At 48.4% G+C, this 19,576-nt stretch overlaps 1 protein-coding gene across 1 annotated transcript in view; it reads right to left on the bottom strand.

Annotated features, from left to right (window-relative positions):
• Window positions 1–10,612, bottom strand: part of LOC142049588 (amyloid-beta A4 precursor protein-binding family A member 1-like) — a 31,171-nt gene extending 20,559 nt beyond the window's left edge. Inside the window, exon 1 of the mRNA XM_075077409.1 lies at window positions 10,503–10,612. Within this exon, the coding sequence (XP_074933510.1) occupies window positions 10,503–10,592 (90 nt within the window). The 5' untranslated portion in view covers window positions 10,593–10,612. The remainder of the gene's footprint in view (window positions 1–10,502) is intronic.
• Window positions 10,613–19,576: the final 8,964 nt, after the last annotated feature.

Genomic DNA, 19,576 nt, shown 5'->3' with positions numbered 1-19,576 from the left:
CTGGTACGTGATAGGGGATGTGATACACCCACTCAATGCCATGCTCTTTGGCCCAGGTGTCTATGAGGTTATTTTGGAAATGAGTCCCGTTGTCTGACTCAATTCTCTCTGGGGTGCCATGTCGACACAGGACTTGTTTTTCAAGACCCAGGATAGTGTTCTGGGCAGTGGCGTGGGGGACAGGATATGTTTCCAGCCAGCCGGTTGTTGTCTCTACCATTGTAAGTACACGGCGCTTGCATTGGCGGGTTTGTGGGAGTGTGATATAGTCAATCTGCCAGGCCTCCCCATATTTATATTTCAGCCATCGTCCCCCATACCACAGAGGCTTTACCCGCTTCGCTTGCTTGATTGCAGCGCATGTGTCACATTCATGGATAACCTGTGCAATAATATCCATGGTCAAGTCCACCCCTCGATCACGAGCCCACCTGTATGTTGCATCTCTCCCTTGATGGCCTGAGGTGTCATAGGCCCATCGAGCTAGAAATAGTTCACCCTTATGTTGCGAGTCCAGATGCACCTCTGCCACCGTTGGTGTCTCGTCATCTTTCCAGGACATTACTACCAATGAGTTTGCATGCTTCGATGGTGCGCTCCGTACAAATTTCCACCACATGGGTCATGTGCACTCGGCTTCATCTGGATCTTTGGAGGACCGTTGATCGTCCAGGTCACCATAAATCACCTCAAGCACAGCTAATTCCCTGAGATACTGGATGCCTTTGTCCATAGTTGTCCATTTTCCTGGGCGATATGTAACATCTTCTTTGAAGGGATACCTTTCCTTCACTCCGGACAGTAGTCGCCTCCAGAGGCTGAGGGCTTGTGCTTTTTTCCCAATTGATTTGTCAACGCCCCCTTCCCCAGAAAGGGATCCCAGTTGTTTGGCTTCTTTTCCCTCTAGTTCCAGGATACTGGCCCCATTATCCCAGCATCGGAGCAGCCAGGTGACAATGTGCTCACCTGAATGACGTCTGAAATCTTTTCGCATATCTTGCAACTCACTCAAGGACAGGGATCGGGTGGTCTATATTTCATTTATGACTTCTTCCTCCTCTCCCCGTGATGGCCCTGGTTCTTCATCATCCCGTTCTAAACGAGTTGATGTCCGCTTCCAGTATTTCGTCTTGTGTATGGGGGCAACTGATACTGGTACGGGTTTATTTTCTGAGCCAGCTCCAGTACTTGTTGTGGGGGTTTGAGTGGCTGCAGTGCCTGTCGTCAGGGCTGGATTGTCTACAGTGCCAGTCACTTTGCATTTCAATCCAGAGACATTCTCTTCCCCCTAGGGGCACTGAATACTGTTGAGCAGGGCTCTGTATGCATGGGCCAGACCCCAGCATGTTGCAGTTATCTGTGTCTTTCTGGAGTTCCCAGCATAACAACATACTTTCTCCAAATATTCTACTAGTTTTTTAGGATTCTGCACTTGTTCAGGGGTGAAACCCCAAAACACTGGGGGTGCCCACTGCCCTAGCTATTTGCCCATGCTATCCCAAATGCCCTGCCACTCGTAACTATCAAGCCTTGGGGCAGATTTCTGGGTGATATTCTTAAGTTGCTTAGTCAAAACCAAAACAACATGCCCAAAAACTAACAATAAGTGCCCCTTAACCACCCACGGATGTTCACGATACAAAAAGGTGGTTGTAACAAAGGCACAGACATCATAGAACAAAGTTGCAAAGGTACTATTCTGTATTTCCTCCATATAAAATCTCTCCGAGGAGAAGGTATAATAGCTAATTGCCTCAACAAGGTGGTATCCGAAGTACAGTAACAGTTTCAGCAAAAACCCCAAATACCAGATAAAGCTGAAAACGAGTGTTTGTATAACAAATCTTGTAGGCAAAACATTACTAATCACAGCAGAACACAGCAGACTCAACAAACCAACACCAATCTTTAACACCAGCTGCAAAAAGGACAACATGGTGCTGTGACCAGCAGCTGTTATTATCTCCAACCCTTGAGCCCCACGTTGGGCGCCAAAAAGACTGTCGTGGTTTAGCCGGCAGCTCAGCCCCACACAGTCGCTCGCTCACTCCCCCACCGGTAGATGGGGGAGAGAATCAGAAGGGTAACGCTCGTGGGTTGGGATAAGAACAGTTTAATAATTAAAATTAAAAGAAACAACAACAGAAATGCAATGTAAAGGAGAACAACGAGAGGCGCAAAGCCCCGGGGGAGGGGAGAGGGGGAATGAACCACCGAAACAAACCGCACGCGCCGCAGCCGCCCGCCGACCCGATGCCGCGCCGCTCCCGAGCTTCAGCCTGCCCCCCCCCCCCCCCCAATATACTGGTCATGGTGTCACATGGTATGGAATGAACATGCCATTGGCCAGTTGGGGTCAGCCGCCCCCACCATGGCCCTGCCCCTCCCAGCCCCCACCCCGCCACGCGGCAGAGCGTGGGAAGCTGGAAAGGTAGCCGACCCCCACAGTGAGGAGAATTAACCCCTTCTCAGCCAAAACCAGCAGAACAAGGCATCCTTGCATCAGTACCAGTAAAACAGGTGAAGCTCCCAAGTTTGAAACCTGACTACGCTGAGACAGACCAACAATTGGCATCATTGTTGAAAGCAACCACAAACAGAGAGGGCTGGTTCATAACTCCCACAGGAAAAGTCCTTGTTACGCCGCAGGTCATGACTGAAATTGTAAATAAGGGACACGAGGAAACACCCTGGGGTAGTGAGGCTATGATTTCAAGCCTTCAAAATTTGATTATATGTGCAGGGATGACTGGAATAGTAAAGTCTGTAATAGCAAAATGCCCCATTTGTTCAAACATTAATCCCATGAACGGGAAAAGACCATGCCCAGGGACCACTAGGCAAGGAAATTCCCCCAGAGGTTACTGGCAAATTGATTTTTCTGAGTTACCAAAACAAAATGGTTATAGATATCTCCTGGTATTGATTGATACTTTCTCAGGATGGCCGGAAGCTTTTCCCTGTCACACCAACAAAGCTAGGGAAATAACTAAGTTATTACTTAGCTTACTATTATAATAATCTTGGTTACTTGTATATTAATGCAATGTATTCCTATGATTAGAAATCTGTGTGAATCAAAATACATAAGGTATTGAGATCTCTCTAATGAAACAGCGAAATCTCAAAAGAGGGGACCTGTTGTAAGGGGCCTCAGGCAAGAATTCACTCAAGGACATAATCTTTTCAAGCCTGATGGGGGACACCCTGGAGGGATGCAAACAAGCTAGCAGCAGGTGCCAGTCGAAACCAAGATAAAAGGAACTAAGGACATCACAGAATCACAGAATGGTAGGGGTTGGAAGGGACCTCTGGAGATCATCTTGTCCAACCCCCCTGCTTGAGCAGGTACACCTAGAGCAGGGGGCACAGGAAAGTGCCCAGGCAGGTTTTGAATGTCTCCAGGGAAGGAGACTCCACAACCTCTCTGGGCAGCCTGTTCCACTGGTCTGTCAGCCTCACAGGAAAGAAGTTTTTTCCCATATTGAAGTGGAACTTCCTGTGTTCCAGCTTGTGCCCATTGCCCCTTGTCCTGTCATTGGGCACCACTGAAAAGAGTCCAGTCCCATCCTCTTGACACCTGCCCTTGTTATTTATATGCATTGATGAGATCCTCTCACAGTGTTCTCTGTAACCCAAGTCTCTCAGCCTTTCCTCATAAGGGAGATGCTCCAGTCCCCTGATCATCTTTGTAGCTCTCCGCTGGACTTGCTAAAGCAGATCCCTGTCCTTCTTAAACTGGGGGGTCCAGAACTGGACACAGTACTCTAAATGTAGTCTCACTAGGGCAGAGTAGAGGGGGAGGATAACCTCCCTCCACCTGCTGGCCACACTCCTTTTAATGCACCCCAGGACGCAGTTGGCCTTCTTGGCCACAAGGGCACACTGATGGCTCAGGGTCAGCTTGCTATCCACCAGCACTCCCAGGTCCTTCTCAACAGAGTCGCCTTCCAGCAGGTCAGCCCCCAGCCTGTACTGGTGCATGGGGTTGTTCCTCCCCAGGGGCAGGACCTTGCACTTGGTCTTGCTGAGTTTCATGAGGTCCCCCTCAGCCCAGCTCTCCAGCCTGTCCAGGTCTCGCTGACCTGGACACCACAGCCTTCTGGCCTATCAGCCACTCCTCCCAGCTTGGTATCGTCAGCAAACTTGCTGAGGTTACACTCTGTCCCATCATCCAGGTCATTGATGGATATATTGAACGGGACTGGACCCAGCACAGACCCCTGGGGAACACCACTAGTGACAGGCCTCCAACAAGACTCTGCCCCATTGATCACAACCCTCTGAGCTTTGTTATTGAGCCAGTTCTCTATCCACCTCACTGTCATCTCATCTAACCCACACTTCCTTAGCTTGTCTGTGAGGATGTTATGGGAGACAGTGTCGAATGCCTTGCTGAAGTCAAGGTAAACAACATCCACTGCTCTCCCTTCGCTGACCCAGCCAGTCACACCATCATAGAAGGCTATCAGGTTGGTCAAGCATGATCTTCCCTTGGTGAATCCATGTTGACTGTTTCTGATAACCTTCTTGTCCTCTACATGCCTGGAGATGACCTCCAGGATGAACTGTTCCATCACCTTTCTGGGGACGGAGGTGAGGCTGACTGGCCTATAGTTTCCCAGGTCCTCCTTCTTGCCCTTTTTGAAGACTGTGACATTTGACATCCTCCAGTCCTCGGGCACCTCTCCTGTCCTCCACGACCTTTCAAAGATGATGGAGAGTGGCTCGGCAAGAACAGCCGCCAGTTCCCTCAGCACTTGTGGGTGCATCCCATCGGGGCCCATGGATTTGCGAGGATCCAGTTTGCTTAGGTGATCTCTGACCCAATCCTTCTCAACCAAGGGGAAGTCAGTCCTCCTTTCTCCATATTTTCTCTCTCTTCTCTGGGGGCTGAGATGCCTGAGGGCCAGCCTTATCAGTAAAGACTGAAGAAAGAAGGCATTCGGTAACTCCGCCTTCTCTGCATCCTGTGTCACCAGGGCCCCTACCTTGTTCAGCAGTGGGCCCACTCTATCCCCAGTCTTCCTTTTACTGCTGATGTATTTAAAGAAGCCCTTCTTCTTATCTTTGACATGCATTGCCAGATTTAATTCCAAGTGGGCCTTGGCCTTCCTCGTCGCATCTCTGCATACCCTGACAACATTCCTATATTCCTCCCAAGTAGCCAGTCCCTTTTTCCACATGCTGTGAACCTCCCTCTTCTATTTGAGTTTCTCTAGAATCTCTTTGCTCATCCATGAGGGTCTCCTGGCTCCTTTGCTTGACTTCTTCCTCCTGGGTATGCACCAATGATGATGCTATGGCATCCTGTGTTCAGGAAAGCCTTTTAAAAGTTCATTCGCCCATGTGCAAAACACCAAACTCCACATAGAGCGGAGTTATTTTATTCATTTCATTTTTGCACAAAGATTGGTGCTAGGTGGTAACTCCACAAAGCCAGCACCCCGCACCAAGAAACTACAAGGCATTTATATAGTTAAATGTGTCAGTCACAGCTAATATTCACATGACTCAGCTAATAATTGGTTAATTTCTTTCTCACTTCACCTTAAAGGTATAGCTCCCTTTAAATTTGCCATGCATGCTCAGAGTAAGGGGCTTATCTGAGTGGGGGGCTTTTCTGGCCTATGGGCGTGTTTTTTAGTATTATAATGAGGATAGTTCACTTAAAGGACACTTAGTCTTAATTCTAATCAACATACATAAAACATCCCAAATGGTTGTCCTCCTTGACTTCATACTTTATCACCCAGCTTTTGGCATCTTCTGAGGGGGGATGTTCCCTTTTATCAGTCTCTCAGTTCTTCTTCAAGGATATAGTCGTAAACCAAATGCTTCCCTGTCTCTCAGTTTCCTCCTCTGACTGCCAAATTCTGTATTGTCAGGCTCACATGGTCCATTGTGATTACTTAGTGGAAATTTTCTTTTTCTTCGGGATATCACAGGGATACCTAAATTCTGTATTCACACCGATATTAACATTAAAGTTCCCTTTAGGAAGGAGAATGTCCTGGCACTCATATCTTCTGGGCTGTGCAAAATGTATGGTTTTGAGTTGCATGGCTGGATTTGTTTGTTACCTTAGTGCCTAGTGCAGAAATTTCTTTCCGCTGATTTACGTAATCCTCTGATTTGGATGCTGCAAAGGTCCCCCATTCATATCACACAAGCTGCCCTAGCAGATAGGACTGGGTTTGTTTTAGGTTAACACTGACTTGTCCATGGCCAGCAGCTGAACTGTGCTGGTCTGTTGTGAGCAAAGCACATTGACAGGATGGGCTGGAGAAGTCTGATCTGATGCAGCCTGCATAAAAGCCCAGCCAGCAGTGAACCTCTGCTCGAGCTGATGAGAATCTAGTGCCTTTAGTGCTCTTTAATGTAATTTGAAGTAGTTAAATCTACATTACAAAACCCAGCAAAAAACCCAGATTCTCTTAAGTCACTTCACTGCTAAATTAAAGCAACAAGGGCAGGTTATAATTGTGGTTTTTTTGATACTGTAAATTGGCAAATATAAGAACCCTCTAAATCTCAATCTGTAGTTATAGAAAGCAGGCATTCTTTATTGCAGCATCGGGCGCATAGGGGATTGCGCCACCTGGTGTGTGCACTGAGTTGCTCTACTACAAGGGTTATATGCAATCAAAATATACATATTAGATTTCTAGGAAATTATTATCATATTCATACTATTCTTGGAACTCATTAATATATGCAAATGTCCTTAACGCATGCACATTCATGTTCATTGGTGGTCTTCCAGGGTCCTCTGGTGGTTGTCAATAGTCTTCCTCATCATGTCCGCTGGTTGAACTCAGCCTCTGGGCATGCTCAATTCGTTTTTGGCTTGGTTACACAATTCTTACTGATACTAAACTAGCTTATTCTAGCACATCTCCCTTATTTATTCTACTCAAGGATACAGTGTCTCCAGACTCCCTTCTATCTAATCACATATAGCAAGTTCTAAGACTATCTTATTCGTAAAGTATTCCAAGTATTTAAAACTTAGCTATGTTGCTCCAATTAGAGGGGGCCATATGTCCTTTTGAAGCCAGTATCAGGTATCAATTTCAGTAAGTAATGAAAGCATCTGAGAGAGGGTGCTGATCATTAAGAGTCCAGTAAAACTTCTGGTCAAAGCCAGGACAACCTGTTCTCTTCCCTGAAAGAGTGGCTGATTACTGCAGACAATTTCAACTTTCCAAAGTTGCTAGCTGCCAGTATACAGCATGTGGTGGCATAAAGCTTTAAATAAACTGCTGTGACTACAATAGCATAGGATACATTTTGCACAGAAACAGAGAAAGCACGCTGCAAGGACATAATAGCAGTGCACAGCATTCATATTTATAATAACAACCTTGTCCATTTGTTCACTTCCTTGCTCTTCTTCCTCCTGGTCAGAATCAGTGAAACTGGGTTTACACAGAGTCTGTGCTGGCCCTGTGAGCACAGGTGGTGGTATGATGCTGCAAGAGGGGAAACTGAGTGTCTAGAACTTGTGTAGATATCAGGTGCCTGAAACACCCCTTCTACTGGGAAGATAGCGCTGGTGATAAGAGGAAGAGCACCTAATGTGCTTGTTTACTGCATCTATGCTGCTATTTCCAACTGAATGATTCCTGCTGTGTTCCTGAGGGAGATCAAGGCTGCCCTCCTTTCTGCAAATCATTGATTGAGATAACCTTTAGTATAAGCTTTAATATCTACATTTCAGCAGGGCTGAATCCCATCATGCAAGTAGGTCTATAATCAGCATTGTGATGTCTGCCATCTCAGTAAGTATGCCAGCGGCTGTGCTGGGGACTGCTGCAGCCAAAACCATGTTTCTTTCTAGCCCAAGTTGCAAAACAAGTTTGCTGCTGACAGTTGCTTCTTCTCTGGGCTATCACCAAAGGGAGTGCTGTCCTTTGTCCTAAGAGGGTGAGCTTTCTGAGTGTCTGAGGACCCTGAAGGTTAAATCCCAGAAGGACTCATGCATGTGTGATAGCTGTCCTCTTTGCCAGCAGATTGTTTTAAATCAAGGCTCACCAGAGCTCTAAGCAAAGGTTCCCCTATGTGATGGGATCGCAAGGCACACATGAAAGGCTTGGCAGCACCCCAGAAAGGCGCAGGGGCTGCAGGAAGAGGTATCCTGGCCTATGGGCAATGACAGCAAGATTCAAGCATCAGCTGCCTTGGGAAGCAGCTGAGAGAGGGCAGGAGCAAGGGACAGGGTGCTTGCCGGGAAATCTCCTGCTGCCTCCATGAAGAGACTTGGGCTCAGATGATCATGAGGGCACTGAGCCAACCCAAGGCCTCATGTTTCGGACATCTTGGAAGGACCTGTGATTAGCATGTAGCCATCCTATGGCAAATCCCCTTGCTAAGGACTGCTGATGGATTCAGATCTAGAGCAGCTCATGATGCTGTCCTGGGAGTGCCCTGGCCTCTTCAGAGGTGTAAGGGGAAATGACTGCATGAATGCTGGTGCTTTCGTTGAGGTGATGTGTGAAATGGAAGCTGCTGGTGCCTATGATACCTGATGCTAGCTTCGAAATAACATACGTCCCCCTCTAATTGGAGCAACATAGCTAAGTTTTGAAATACTTGGAATACTATTATAACATATAATTTATTATATTATATTAATTATATATTATACTAATATATAATATAATATATTATTATAATATAAAAATATATAATAATTTAATTTAATTAATTTTAATTCATTCTTTTTAACATTAGTGTTAAGAAGTTTATTCCTAATTTTGGAGTATAATAATACCATATTACAGTTAATGTTGTATGTCGTGGGGGTTTGAGTGGCCGCAGTGCTTCTCCCTTTCCTTGTCTTTCTCTTTTTAGATCCAGAGGCCTTCTCTTCCCCTTGAGGGTACTGAATAGTGTTAAACAGGGCTCAATAGGCATGGGCCAGGCCCCAGCACATTGCAGTGATTTGTATCTCTCTGGAATTGCCTGGGTGACAACATACTTCCTCCAAATATTTTAATAATTTATCAGGATTCTGCACTTGTTCAGGGGTGAAGTCCCAAGACACTGGGGGTGCCCACCATCTTAGGCATTTGCCCATACTATCCCACATACCCTGCCACGCATAGCTATCGAGCCTTGGGGCAGATCTCTGGATGATATTCTTAAATTGCTTATTAACCTTAGACAGAACTGAAATGTTCTGCCAAAGCAATATCAACAGCCATACCTTAACTACCCAAGGATGTTCAAGATACTGAAAAGTTGTTGTAATGAAAGAGGAGGCTTTATGGAAGATGGTAGCTAAGGTGCCATTCTGTATTTCCTCCATAAAAATCCTCTCAGAGCGGGAGGTATAATTGCTAAGTGTCTCCATGAGGTTTTACCTGACGTACACTAACGGCTTCAATATAAACTTCAAATACCAAATAAAACTCAAGGTCGATGTTTTAAAACCAGCTCTCCCAGGCAAAACGTCACCAATCACTGCAGAGCACAGCAGACCACAAAAACCAACACCAATCTTTAACAGACACAGCAAGTACAAGAGCATGGTGCAGATCGGTGTGCTGGTTTTGGCTGAGAAGGGGTTAATTCCCCTCACCGTGGGGGGGTCGGATACCTTTCCAGCTTCCAGCTCTGCCGCATGGCGGGGGGATGGGAGGGGCAGGACTATGGTGGGAGCGGCTGACCCCGACTGGCCAATGGCATGTTCATTCAATACCATGTGACACCATGACCAGTATATTAAGGGGGGACAGTTTGCAGCTCGGGGAGCGGCGCGGCGTCGGGTCGGTGGGTGGTGAGTGGCTGCGGCGCGTGCGGTTTGTTTCGGCAGTTCGTTCCCCTCCCCCCTCCCTTCCCCCCTCCCCTGGGGTTTTGCGCCTCTCGTTGTTCTCCTTTACATTGCATTTCTATTGTTGTTTATTTTAATTTTAATTATTAAACTGGTCTTATCCCAACCCACGAGCATTACCCTTCTGATTCTCTCCCCCATCTACCGGTGGGGGAGTGAGCGAGCGACTGTGTGGGGCTGAGCTGCCGGCTAAACCATGACAATCGGATAAACTAATATTGAGAACAGATGAATCAATGCTGTGACCAGCAACTGTTATTATCTCAACTCTTTGAGCCCCACGTTGGGTGCCAAAAAGGACTGTCGTGGTTCAGCCCCAGTCCTCCAACTAAACACCATGCATCCGCTTGCTCACTCCCTGACCCCTGTGGGATGGGGGGGAGAATCTGAAGAGCAAAAGCTAAAGAAAAAACAACTTCTGGGTTGAGATAAGAACAGTTTATTAATTAGAATAAAATCATAATTATAATAATAATGATTATGTTAATGCTAACAATAACGATACTAGAATAAAAAGGAAAAGGGAAAAAGGGAAAAAACCAGAAAACACAAACGATACAACTGCTCACCACCCACCGACCAACGCTGCCGGTCCTCGAGCCGTGATTGCTGCTTCCCTCCCCCAGCCAGCTCCTCCCAGTTAGCATACTGGGCATGACATTACATGATATGGAATATCCCTTTGGCCAGTTTGAATCTGCTCTCTTAGCTGTGCCTCCTCCCCTCCTGGCTTCTTGTGCACCTGGCAGAGCATGGGAAGCTAGAAAAGTCCTTGACTAGTACAGGCACTACCCAGTAACAACTAAAACATCGGTGTGTTATCAACACTGTTTTCATACTAAGTCCAAAGCACAGCACTATGCCAGCTTGCAGTGAAGAAAATTAACTCTATCCCAGCTAAAACCATGACAGTTGGCAGGACCTGTTGCCCATGGAGAGAGGAGCCCATGCTGGAGCAGGTTTTCTGGCAGGACTTGTGACCGCGTGGGGGACCCACGCTGGTGCAGTCTGTTCCTGAAGGACTGCACCCCGTGGGAAGGACTCACGCTGGAGCACTTTGTGAAGAACTGCAGTCCATGGGAGTTACCTATGTTGGAGCTGTATGTGCAGGACTGTCTCCTGTGGGAGGGAGCCCATGCTGGAGCAGGGGAAGAATGTGAGGAGTCCTCCCCCTGAGGAGGAAGGAGCGGCAGAGACAATGTGTGATGAACTGACCACACCCCCCCATCCCCTGTCCCACTGTGCCGCTCGGGGGGAGAGGAAGAGAAGCCAGGAGTGAAGTTTACCCTGAAAAGAAGGGAGGGGTGGGGGAAAGGTGATTTAATATTTCTTCTTACTGCTCATTACCCTACTCTGATTTGATTGGTAATAAATTAAACTAATTTCCCTGAGTTGAGTATGTTTTGCCCATGATGGTAATTGGTGGGTGATCTACCTGTTCTTATTTTGACCCCCGAGCCTTTATTCAGATTTTCTCTCCCCGTCCAGATGAGGAGGGGGAATGACAGAGCAGCTTGGTGGACACCTGGCAGCCAGCCAAGGTCAACCCACCTCAGCTGGGCTGGATGTTCAAAGGGAGTGTCCCCTCTATGCAGCATGCAACCGATGCTACATGGAGCAAGTGGGTTGCACTGATATCACAATGGCCTTGAATGGGAAGCCCCGACCCCCCAGGAGTCCTGGAAGTGATCATGGCCTGGACAGAAGGCAGAAATTCAGAGTGTTGCCAGAGGAGGTGACTCATGCTGAAGAAGCCTCACTGTATAATAAATTACAAGAAAATGAGAATCGTTATGCCCTGTTCACTGACGGGTCCTGTCGTCTTGTGGGAAAACATTGGAGGTTGAAAGCTGCTGTGTAGAGTCCTACAGGATGTGTTGCAGAAACTGCTGAAGGAAAAGGGGAATCTTGCCTGGCCTCTCAAAGGACCCTTCTGTTGTGGGGTTGCTGAAGGTCAAAGAACAACAGGTGCCGATTGCCACCACAACAGTGCACCGGCAACAATATCGCACCAACCGAGACTCTCTGATTCATATCCATGAGCTCATTCGTCGACTGGAAACCCAAGGAGTCATCAGTAAGACCCCCTCACCCTTTAACAGACCCATATGGCCAGTGCGGAAGTCTAATGGAGAGTGGAGGCTAACAGTAGACTATCGTGGCCTGAATGAAGTCACTCCGCCGTTGAGCGCTGCTGTGCCAGACATGCTAGAACTTCAGTACAAAGTGGAGTCAAAGGCATCCAAGTGGTATGCCACAACTGATATCGCTAATGCATTCTTCTCAATCTCTCTGGCAGCAGAGTGCAGGCCACAGTTTGCTTTTACTTGGAGGGGTGTCCAGTACACCTGGAATCGACTGCCCCAGGGGTGGAAACACAGCCCTACCATTTGTCATGGACTGATTCAGACCGCACTGGAACAATGTGGAGCTCCGGAACACCTTCAATACTTTGATGACATCATTGTGTGGGGCAACACAGCAGAAGAAGTTTTTGAGAAAGGAGAGAAAATAGTCCAAATCCTTCTGAAGGCTGGTTTTGCCATAAAACAAAGTAAGGTCAAGGGACCCGCACAAGAGATCCAGTTCTTAGGAATCAAATGGCAAGATGGACGTCATCAGATCCCAATGGATGTGATCAACAAAAGAGCAGCCATGTCTCCACCAACTAGCAAAAAGGAAACACAAGCTTGTTTATGTGGTGTGGGTTTTTGGAGTATGCACTTTCCAAATTACAGTCTGATCGTAAGCCCTCTCTATCAAGTGACCCAGAAAAAGAATGATTTCAAATGGGGCCCTGAGCAACGACAAGCCTTTGAACAGATTAAACAGGAGATAGTTCATGCAGTAGGCCTTGGGCCAGTCCGGGCAGGACAAGATGTAAAAAATGTGCTCTACACTGCAGCTGGGGAGAATGGTCCTACCTGGAGCCTCTGGCAGAAAGCACATGGGGAGACCCGAGGTCGACCCCTAGGGTTTTGGAGTCGGGGATACAGAGGGTCCGAAGCCCGCTATACTCCAACTGAAAAAGAGATATTGGCAGCATATGAAGGGAATTGATCTGCTTCGGAAGTGGTTGGTACTGAAGCACAGCTCCTCCTGGCACCCCGACTGCCAGTGCTGGATGTTCAAAGGAAAGGCCCCTCTACACATCATGCAACTGATGCTACATGGAGTGAATGGGTTGCCCTGATCACCCAGCGGGCTCGAGTAGGAAACCCCAGTCGCCCAGGAATCTTGGAAGTGATCATGGACTGGCCAGAAGGCAAAGACTTTGGAATATCACCAGAGGAGGAGGTGACACGTGCTGAAGAAGCCCCACTGTATAACAAACTGCCAGAAAATGAGAAGCAATATGCCCTGTTCACTGATGGGTCCTGCCACCTTGTGGGAAAGCACCAGAGATAGAAGGCTACTGTATGGAGTCCTATACAACAAGTATAGGGCTCGAGGGCTCGAGGGAGAATCCGGGTAACTATAGGCCCATCAGACTTACTTCAATCCCTGGGGAAGTTATGCAATGAATCCTCCTGGGGGCCATCACAAGTCAATTGAAGCACGTGATTGGGAAAAGCCAACATGGCTTCACTAAAGGCAGATCGTGCTTGACAAACCTGGTGGCCTTCTATGACAAAGTGACTTGCCTGGTTGACATGGGGCAAGCGGTGGACATTGTTTACCTGGACTTCTCCAAGGCCTTTGATATGGTCCCCCATAGTCTCCTCCTGGAGAAATTGATGTGTTATGGCCTAGACAAATGGTCTGTGCAGTGGGTGGGGAACTGGCTGACAGGCCGCACCCAAAGGGTGGTGGTAAATAGCTCTTTCTCAAACTGGCAAGCTGTCACTAATGGAGTCCCCCAGGGATCGATATTGGGCCCAATGTTATTCAACATCTTTATAAGTGATCTGGACAACGGCATCAAGTGTAGCCTGATGAAGTTTGCTGATGACACCAAGTTGAGTGGGGAAGTAGACACTCCAGAAGGGAGAGCTGCTCTGCAGGAAGATCTGGATAGGCTGGAGGAGTGGGCCAGCAAGAACCTTATGAAGTTCAACAAGGAAAAGTGTAAGGTCATGCACCTGGGAAAACATAATCCGGGAGTGCAGCACAGACTGGGATCCACCTGGCTGTAGAGCAGCTCTGTGGAGAGGGACCTGGGGGTCCTGGTGGACAGGAAGCTCAACATGAGCAAACAGTGTGCTGCTGCGGCCAAGAAGGCCAACAGGATGCTGGGTTGCATCAAAAAGGGCATCGCCAGCAGAGAGAAAGATGACATCACCCTACTCTACTCAGCGCTTGTCAGGCCACACCTGGCGTACTGTGTACAGTTCTGGTCCCCGCTATACAAAAAGGATGTGGACAGGCTGGAAGGGGTCCAGAGAAGGGCCACCAAGATGATCAAAGGACTGGGAAGGCTGCCATACGAGGATAGGCTGGGAGAACTGGGTTCGTTCAGCCTTGAGAAAAGGAGGCTCAGAGGGGATCTCATCACCATGTACCAGTACTTAAGGGGTAGCTAGAAAGAAGATGGAGACTCCCTTTTTACACGGAGTCACATGGAGAGGACTAGGGGGAATGGACACAAATTGCTCTTGGGGAGATTCCGATTGGACACCAGAGGGAAATTTTTGACAGTGAGGGCAGTCAGCCATTGGAATAATCTCCCCAGGGAAGTGGTTGAATCGGCCACGTTGGACACCTTCAAGAGTCGTCTGGACAGGGTGCTGGGCCATCTTGTCTAGACTGTGCTCTTCCTGGAAAGGTTGGACTAGATGATCCCTGAGGTAACTTCCAACCTGGGATTCTGTGATTTCATCAGTGTAATGCAACAGTTTACACCTTGGGGACAGGCTGTACTCCTCCAAGTGATGAGCCACAATCCCATGACAAATTGTTGGGCCATGCAGGTATTATATGTCATGGTTTAGTCAGCCGCTCAGCCCCACACAGTCGCTCGCTCACTCCCCTACTGGTAGATGGGGAAGGGAATCAGAAGGGCAACGCTCGTGGGTTGGGATGAGAACATTTTAATAATTAAAATTAAAAGAAACAACAACAGAAATGCCATGTAAATGAGAACAGCGAGAGGCACAAAACCCGGGGAGGGGGGGGAAGGGAGGGGGGAGGGGAACGAACCACCGAAACAAACTGCACGAGGCACAGCCGCTGACCGCCCGCCAACCCAACGCCGCGCCGCTCCCAAGCCGCAAACTGCCCCCCCTTAATACACTGGTCATGGTGTCACATGGTATGGCATGAACATGCTATTGGCCAGTCCGGGTCAGCCGCCCCAACCTTGGCCCTCTCCCTTCCATACCCCCATCACGCGGCAGAGCTCGGGAAGCTGGAAAGGTAGCCAACCCCCACAGGAAGGAGAATTAACCCCTTCTCAGCCAAAACCAGCACATTCTCCACCCTTTATTCCATACCATTTACACCATGTCCAGGTCCCATACGATGCGATACAACCTTACCAACCACCACCCCTCCCCTTCCCATCCTTTAACATAATATACAGACATCATTCCCTTAGTTCATGGACCTTCCCTGTAAAATGTCCATTAAAATGTCCATTGAGTTCATCCAGTCCATGACTCTGGGCTCCATCTGTTGTATCAGTCTTTCAGGGTGGGAGAGATGGTGTGTATGTGGCATTGGGTTGCTGCATACCGCGTCAGTCATCGTTCCATCACTGCTGCACTGCTTGTTTCACAGTCTATCTTCCATGGGTAGGGAGGCTCATACTCTGATATCATTGATACAACAACAGAGGTGACACACAATATTATATAGCAGTTCGCATTATATAGCAATTAACAGCATACCATTCAGTTCATTGAATGTTTTCGCCCAAAATCAAATCCCCTTGAGCACACATCGGATTTCTCCATCCTCCTGCATCACCCACCAAGTGCACCCAGGTCCTCGAGCAAAAGAAATCCCACGAATGGGTTTGCCTTTGCCGGAGGCAGGAAGAACCCAGACTGTTTTCCCCAACATATTTTTTCCATGCACTACAGGGACTTTATCCCCTTCCACAGTACGTAAGGGTTCTGACTGGGCAGGGCCAGCTCGATTGGCAGATCCCCTAGTGTTGACTAACCAGGTGGCTTTTGCTAAATGTGTATCCCAGTGCTTGAATGTTCCACCCCCCCCATTGCTCTCAATGTAGCTTTTAACAGTGCATTGTACTGTTCAATTTTCCCAGAGGCTGGTGCGTGATAGGGGATGTGATACACCCACTCAATGCCATGCTCTTTGGCCCAGGTGTCTATGAGGTTATTTCGGAAATGAGTCCCATTGTCTGACTCAATTCTCTCTGGGGTGCCATGTCACCACAGGACTTGTTTTTCGAGACCCAGGATAGTGTTCCGGGCAGTGGAGTGGGGGACAGGATATGTTTCCAGCCAGCCAGTCGTTGTTTCTGCCATAGTAAGCACATGGTGCTTGCCTTGATGGATTTGTGGGAGTGTGATATAGTCAGTTTGCTAGGCCTCCCCATATTTATATTTCAGCCATCGTCCCCCATACCACAGAGGCTTTACCTGCTTCGCTTGCTTGATTGCAGCGCATGTGTCACATTCATGGATAACCTGTGCAATAACATCCATGGTCAAATCCACACCTCGATCACGAGCCTGCCTGTATGTTATATCTCTCCCTTGATGGCCTGAGGTGTCATGGGCCCACCGAGCTAGAAAAAGTTCACCTTTATGTTGCCAGTCCGGATCCACCTCAGCCACTTCAATCGTGGCATCCTGATCCACCTGCTGGTTGTTTCGATGTTCTTCAGTGGCCCGACTCTTGGGGACGTGAGCATCCACATGACGTACCTTTACAACCAGTTTCTCTACCCGGGCAGCAATATCTTGCCACAATGTGACAGCCCAGATGGGTTTGCCTCTGCGCTGCCAGTTGCTTTGCTTCCACTGCTGCAGCCAGCCCCACAAGGCATTTGCCACCATCCAGGAGTCAGTATAGAGATAGAGCACTGGCCACTTTTCCCGTTCAGCAATGTCTAAGGCCAGCTGGATGGCCTTTACATCTGCAAACTGGCTCCATTCACCTTCAGCAGTTTCTGTTACTTGTGTAGGACGCCATACAGCAGCCTTCTATATCCGGTGCTTTCCCACAAGACGACAGGACCCATCAGTGAACAGGGCATATTGCTTCTCATTTTCTGGCAGTTTGTTATACAGTGGGGCTTCTTCAGCACGTGTCACCTCCTCCTCTGGTGATATTCTGAAATCTGTGCCTTCTGGCCAGTCCATGATCACTTCCAAGATTCCTGGGCAACTGGGGTTTCCTACTCAAGCCTGCTGGGCGATCAGTGCAACCCATTTACTCCATGTAGCATCACTTGCATGGTGTGTAGAGGGGACGTTTCCTTTGAACATCCAGCCCAGCACTGGCAGTCAGGGTGCCAGGAGGAGCTGTGCTTCAGTACCAACCACTTCCGAAGCAGATCAGTTCCCTTCATATGCGGCCAATATCTCTTTTTCAGTTGGAGCATAGCGGGCTTCGGACCCTCTGTATCCCCGACTCCAAAACCCTAGGGGTCGACCTCGGGTCTCCCCTGGCACATTTCTGCCAGAGGCTCCAGGTAGGGCCATTCTCCCCAGCTGCGGTGTAGAGCACATTTTTTACATCTTGTCCTGCCCGGACTGGCCCAAGGCCTACTGCATGAACTATCTCCTGTTTAATCTGTTCAAAGGCTTGTCGTTGCTCAGGGCCCCATTTGAAATCATTCTTTTTCTGGGTCACTTGATAGAGAGGGCTTACGATCAGACTGTAATTTGGAAAATGCATACTCCAAAAACCCACACCACATAAACAAGCTTGTGTTTCCTTTTTGCTAGTTGGTGGAGACATGGCTGCTCTTTTGTTGATCACATCCATTGGGATCTGAAGACGACCATCTTGCCATTTGATTCCTAAGAACTGGATCTCTTGTGCGGGTCCCTTGACCTTACTTTGTTTTATGGCAAAACCAGCCTTCAGAAGGATTTGGACTATTTTCTCTCCTTTCTCAAAAACTTCTTCTGCTGTGTTGCCCCACACAATGATGTCATCAAAGTATTGAAGGTGTTCCGGAGCTCCACCTTGTTCCAGTGCGGTCTGAATCAGTCCATGACAAATGGTAGGGCTGTGTTTCCACCCCTGGGGCAGTCGATTCCAGGTGTACTGGACACCCCCCCAAGTAAAAGCAAACTGTGGCCTGCACTCTGCTGCCAGAGGGATTGAGAAGAATGCATTAGCAATATCAGTTGTGGCATACCACTTGGCTGCCTTTGACTCCACTTTGTACTGAAGTTCTAGCATGTCTGCCACAGCAGCACTCAACGGCAGAGTGACTTCATTCAGGCCACGATAGTCTACTGTTAGCCTCCACTCTCCATTAGACTTCCGCACTGGCCATATGGGTCTGTTAAAGGGTGAGGGGGTCTTACTGATGACTCCTTGGGTTTCCAGTCGACGAATGAGCTCATGGATATGAATCAGAGAGTCTCGGTTGGTGCGATATTGTCGCCGGTGAACTGTTGTGGTGGCAATCAGCACCTGTTGTTCTTTGACCTTCAGCAACCCCACAACAGAAGGGTCCTTTGAGAGGCCAGGCAAGGTAGACAGCTGTTTAATTCTCTCCGTCTCCAAGGCAGCTACACCAAAAGCCCACCTGTACCCTTTTGGGTCCTTGAAATACCCTCTCCTGAGGTAGTCTATGCCAAGGATGCACAGAGCCTCTGGGCCAGTCACAATGGGGTGCTTTTGCCACTCATTCCCAGTTAGGCTCACTTCGGGCTCCAATACAGTTAGCTCTTGGGATCCCCCTGTCACTCCAGCAATGCTGATGGGATCTGCCCCTATACAGTTTGATGGCATTAAGGTGCACTGTGTGCCAGGGTCAGCTAAAGCTTTATACTCCTGTGGGTCAGATGTGCCAGGCCATTGGATCCACACAGTCCAGTAAACTCAGTTGTCCCTTTCCTCCACCTGGCTGGAGGCAGGGCCCCCGAGTCTTGGTCATGGCATTCACAACTCACTTCCTGTAAATGTGAATCAAGAGTCTCTCTATTAAGCTCAGAAATAAAATCAGCACTTCTACTCCTCTGTCTGGGGACTTGCTCACTGGAAATTAGAGCAGCAGCTTTCCTGGAAGAACCTTCCTGAGTGCTTGTTCTTCCTTGCAGTTCACGTACTCGTGCCTCTAGGGTCGAGGTAGGCTTGCCATCCCACCTCATCATGTCCTCTCTGTGGTCACGCAGGTAGAACCATAGGGTGGCCCGTGGTGTGTATCCACTCCTTTTAGCCCGAGGATGCTTATTCCTAACAGCTGAGACACTACTCTGTCGAGGTGGGGAGTAGGACATATCTTCTTTGAGTTGCTGGACCTCTTGGGAAAGTTTCTCCACAGCAGAGACATCAATCTCCCAGAGTCTATCAATCACCTCTGCCACCGTTGGTGTCTCGTCATCTTTCCAGGACATTACTGCCAATGAGTTTGCATGCTTCAATGGTGCGCTCCGTACAAACTTCCGCCACATGGGTCGTGTGCACTCGGCTTCATCTGGAACTTTGGAGGACCGTTGATTGTCCAGGCCACCATAAATCACCTCAAGCACAGCTAATTCCCTTAGATACTGGATGCCTTTCTCCATAGTTGTCCATTTTCCTGGGCAATATGTAACATCTTCTTTAAAGGGATACCTTTCCTTCACTCCGGACAGGAGTCGCCTC

The sequence above is a fragment of the Phalacrocorax aristotelis genome, chromosome W, assembly GCF_949628215.1.
Source record: "Phalacrocorax aristotelis chromosome W, bGulAri2.1, whole genome shotgun sequence".
Taxonomy (NCBI): domain Eukaryota; kingdom Metazoa; phylum Chordata; class Aves; order Suliformes; family Phalacrocoracidae; genus Phalacrocorax; species Phalacrocorax aristotelis.
This window is presented reverse-complemented; position numbering and strand designations above follow the sequence as displayed.